Raw genomic sequence first — 4566 nt, 5'->3', positions numbered from 1 at the left:
TCAGTTATCATGTCTTGTTCGTCTTGTGGTATGGCTGAGTAGTCGGATAGTTTGTCTAGGGTTCTAGGGTGTTAATCGCGAGGCTAAACATAAATAAGCAACTCTTTTGTTTCTTCGTTCATTCTAGTTCTTAATGCTAGTCCTAACCTGATCACTTACTGCTAGATCTTAGGCTCAATCACTCACTAACCGTGTAGTAGTTTACCTGATATCGAATGAATGAACTGAGCATCTCTAGTCAGCGAAAGTAGATACTAGAGTGTTCAGTGAACCCATCGGACTTGATCTCTATAGCTTGCGATCGACCCTTGATCCAAACGACAGTTTAGGCGTCAAGGTCGAACCGCAAAGGGAACAGCGCCACGACAGTGATCCGTGTTCTAGATCTTGTCTCAACGAGCTTGAATAAATGTTTTGCTAAGTTTAAACACCCGATGAGAAACCCTAGATCGACTTATCTTTAATATCGAATCCAAACCTTTTAAAATCTTTTACTTTACTTGCAAGTCACTACTTAATTCAAAACCCCATTTTTAGTTTTAGCAAAGTTGAGAGCTCATAAGAATAAAGTGTAGACTGGTCCTCTGGAATGAATCTAAATTACTACAATTATCACTGTTAACTTGACAGTAGGAAAAGTTCAGTTTTAGTGTATCAAGTTTTGGCGCCGTTGCGACGGGGACAAGATATTTTACCTTTGTTTTTCAGTTCTATACTTAGTCTAAAGCATCTAACTTGTTTTTCTCTCTTTGTTCCAGCTGATGATCCAGGTGCATGACCAGTAAGCATACTCAGAGCAACGCACAAGGACCATTATTCACGCTAAGTAACGAGGAGCTCGCAAGATTAGAAAGACAGAACAGACAACAACGGTGGCCTACTAACAACACAATGGTTGATCACAGAGGCCAAGACGATATCACTGCTGCAATGGCGCTCATGCAACAACAAATGCAGCAAATGCAACAGAAAATCAATGCACAAGAGGCTACTCGCCAAGCAGCTGCCGACCTCGCTGCTCAGTAAGTCGAGCAACAAGGCGCTCCCATCGGGGAGCGGAACCTTCCGCGTAACTTCCCCACCACTCGCTCCGCAATCAATCCGCCTCCCTTCACTATACAGGACTATGAAATCAAACCCGCTTTGATCAGCTTGGTGCAGAAGAAAACGTTCAACGGTCTCGCAGCTGAAATCCCTTTTGACCACATTGAGAATTTCGAGAGAGTCTGCAACTTCTCTCGCGCGAATGGAGTGCCACCAGATTACATCAAGTGCACGCTGTTCCCATTCTCCTTGGAAGGGAAAGCAGCTCGCTGGCTCGACTCGCTCCCAACCGGTACGCTCACTACATGGGAACAAGTCAGAACGGCGTTCTTGAGCCACTTCTATACGAAGTCCAAAACCGCAGCTCTAAGGCATAAGATCTCGAATCCAAAACCGCAACTCTAAGGCATAAGATCTTGAATTTCAAGCAAAAGACCGACAAACCTTTCTATGATGCTTGGGAACGTTACAAGGAATACCGAAGGGAGTGCCCTCACCATGGTTTTGAGGACGACTATATTCTGGAAGTGTTCTATGATGGAGTGAGCTATGAATTTTGCAATGCTCTGGATTCCTCGAGCAATGAAGATTTCATGACACAAACAACACCTGGCGCATTCGCACAGATATAAAATATGGGGTCCAGCTCACTCAACAAGAACAAGGAACATGATCGCTCCAAAAGCGTAAACAACATAGACGACCTTGCTGCTAAGGTTGACCAGCTGTAGAAAGGTAATCAGAGCCAAGTGTTCATCATGGAGGAAGCTGCATCAGAGAAAAATGTTTCAGACACTACAATTGAGGGAGACAAACCGTGGCTGATCAGCAAGAAGTGAGCTACGTCAATAGACAAGGATGGCAGTACAAGAACTACCACCCAAACCCTAACGTTAGGAACAATCCTCACCTCTTTTTATATTCCAAGGCTGACAATCCGGTTGATAACGCTCATAACAGTCAAGGGCAGAACATCGGCTATCAGAAACCATATCAGGGAAGAACATATGTCCTAAGCCAAGCGCAGCATAACCAGTTCCAGAACCAGAAACAGCAAACTGCTCAACCGACCACTCCTTCGCCTACAACTGCTCCGCAAGACAAAATAAAGGGTCTAGCGATGATGATGCAGCAGCTGCTCCAGGGTCAAAAGATTCAAGGGAAAGCGTTGAATCAAGTCACCACGGACATCAACTCCAGGATGAACCACATGTTCAATGACCTGAGTACCAAATATGATAACGTAGCCAGCCATATGCGCCAGATGGATGTTCAGATCGCACAGACAGCTGAGAGCGTCAAGAGGCAGCAAGGTACTCTACCTGGAAAGACCGACAAGAATCCTAAAGAATGCAATGTTGTAGCACTAAGGAGTGGAAGAAACCTACCGGATACAATTCCCAAGAACTTATCAGCAGCGGAAAAGGGTAAGCAGAAAGAGGGTGAGCAACCAAGATCTGAAGCACTTCCTTTATCTGACGAGGAACCAGAACAGTCTGTTGAGACTGATCCGACACCTGTCGCTCCACCAGTTGAGCCTGTTCCTTCGCGCGAATAAACCCCCAAGGTTCCATATCCTGTTCCAGCAAAGACATCTCGCAAGAATCGGGAGGAGACCAAGTGTAAAAAGATGCTGGAAGATCTAAATATCAAATTACCTCTTGTAGATGCGATACAAATGATCCCTTCTATGTGCAGCTTAATGAAAGGTTGATCTCTGGTAAGGTGACTAGAGACAGTGAGCTACTGATGGTTTCAAAACAGTGCACTGCAGTACTTCAGAACAAGCCGATAAAGAAATTGGATGATCCAGGCAAGTTTGTTCTCTCCATACAGATCGGGAGAACTTTATTCGCATGTTCTCTATGCGATCTGGGTTCCAGCGTCAATCTCATGCCTTACTCTGTGGCAAAACGACTGGGCTTCACAAACTTCAAACCGACAAGACTCTCCCTGGTGTTCGCCGACAGATCAGTCAAGTCACCGGTGGGTATTCTGGAAGATCTTCATGTCCGAGTGGGGAACACTTTTGTTCCAACAGATTTTGTGGTTCTGGAAGTTGAAGAAGAACTGAGCGATCCACTGTAGAAACCCGTTAAAAAAAAAAGAGATAGAATGGTCGAGTATCATTGTGGTGGTCGAGTTTCGGGTGATAAGGATCGATCGAGAAGCTTTGAAGTACGAGGTGGGCGAAGAAGTGATCGTGGGTGAACTATGAGTCGAATAAGTTGTTTGACCGTAGTTAGAAGATGTCTTATATTGATGTGAAGGACGTTTTGGAAGCACAACATTTTTGGAAGCACGACGGTTTAGAAGCTCGACGTTTGAGAAGAATGACGTTTCTTTAGCACGAAGTTTTCCGCGAAACTTCGTATCAGCGGAATATTATTTTGAAGACATTGGAAGCAGGACGGGAATTAAGCACGACGGGAAGCAAGCACGACAGGATCAAAGCACGACGGGAAAACCCAAAGTTGGGCGAAAACCCTAATTTCGGTATTATGGAATTCTTCGAGGAAGCCGGAGGCTCAAGAAATATTTTTATAGGATATCAGAATTCATCTGGAGTCTATTAAAAATATTTAGAGCATCAGAACAGGAGCGGAAAAATATTCGGGATTGATCGCGAGTCAGAAATTTGCCGGAAGGGTCAAAAATCGCGTAAACCGACCAAGAAGCTCGAGGTGTCTCTACGTATATGGCCAGGACGTGATAACTACCATCTAAGCAGCTGAGTGTTTACAAAAGCTCGAGGTGTCACCATTTATGGAAGCTGTACATGCAGCCTGACATGTAGAAGCACAAGGTGGATCAACCAAGCACGAGGTGTCTCCGCGCATGCAACCGAAGCATGATGATCGACATGTGTGTGCTGCTGTGGCGTATTGCATGAGTTATAGTCATGCAGCCTGACATCTGGGAGTAATGGTGGCGTCCTGCATGTGTCCTGGACATGCAGCCAGCCATGTGGAGCATGAGGTGCCGCCGCGCATGCGTCCGGAGCCATGCGAAGCGACACACGGGCTGCCACCAACCTGAAGCTGATTGGTTGCTGTCTTCTATAAATACCCCACGACCCCAGCTCATTTCATCACATCCAGACCTTTCCAAAACAAGTTAGAAACGTGAGAGAAAAGTAGAAAAAGAAAGCAAGTGATTCCGAGCTATTTCGAGAGTTTTAGAGAGTTTCGAGGTCAGTTCTCTACTGATTTCGAGTCCGCGCCTAGGGAATGTTCTGTCCAAATGAATTCGTCCAGGCCAGTCAGTTCCTTTGATGATCAAGCGAAAGTGATGTCCGGAGTTAGTTCAGGTCTACGGGTTCAGATCAGTCGAAGTTATGCTCGATACTCCGCCGGGAAGTCCGAAGAACTGTCCAGAAGCTAAAGGAGGTTCTGTCCGAGTCCAGATCAGCCTATCGAGGCCTGTCAGTTTCTTCATGGTGAAGCCGAGGTTGAGTCCAAGACAAGATCAGTCCAGTCCACTCCATTCAAGTCGTCCCTTGGGTTTTGGCCAAGTCCTCTC

General features: G+C 45.8%; 1 protein-coding gene across 1 annotated transcript; it reads left to right on the top strand.

The window, feature by feature from the left end:
• Positions 1-1679: 1679 nt before the first annotated feature.
• Positions 1680-3132, top strand: LOC106297976. The gene is made up of 3 exons (XM_013734092.1): positions 1680-1760; positions 1874-2584; positions 2743-3132. The coding sequence occupies exons 1-3, from the start codon at positions 1680-1682 to the stop codon at positions 3130-3132; spliced, it is 1182 nt and encodes a 393-aa protein (XP_013589546.1).
• The last annotated feature ends 1434 nt before the right edge of the window (positions 3133-4566 follow it).

The sequence above is a fragment of the Brassica oleracea genome, chromosome C6 (assembly GCF_000695525.1).
Source record: "Brassica oleracea var. oleracea cultivar TO1000 chromosome C6, BOL, whole genome shotgun sequence".
NCBI classification, from domain to species: domain Eukaryota; kingdom Viridiplantae; phylum Streptophyta; class Magnoliopsida; order Brassicales; family Brassicaceae; genus Brassica; species Brassica oleracea.
This window is presented reverse-complemented; position numbering and strand designations above follow the sequence as displayed.

Coding starts and splice junctions, on each gene's coding strand:
- LOC106297976 (XM_013734092.1), top strand. CDS start 1,680: ATGGGGTCCAGCTCACTCAACAAGAACAAGGAACATGATCGCTCCAAA. Junction 1,761..1,873: donor TAGACGACCTTGCTGCTAAG/GTTGACCAGCTG, acceptor GTGGCTGATCAG/CAAGAAGTGAGCTACGTCAA. Junction 2,585..2,742: donor TCGCTCCACCAGTTGAGCCT/GTTCCTTCGCGC, acceptor TTCTATGTGCAG/CTTAATGAAAGGTTGATCTC.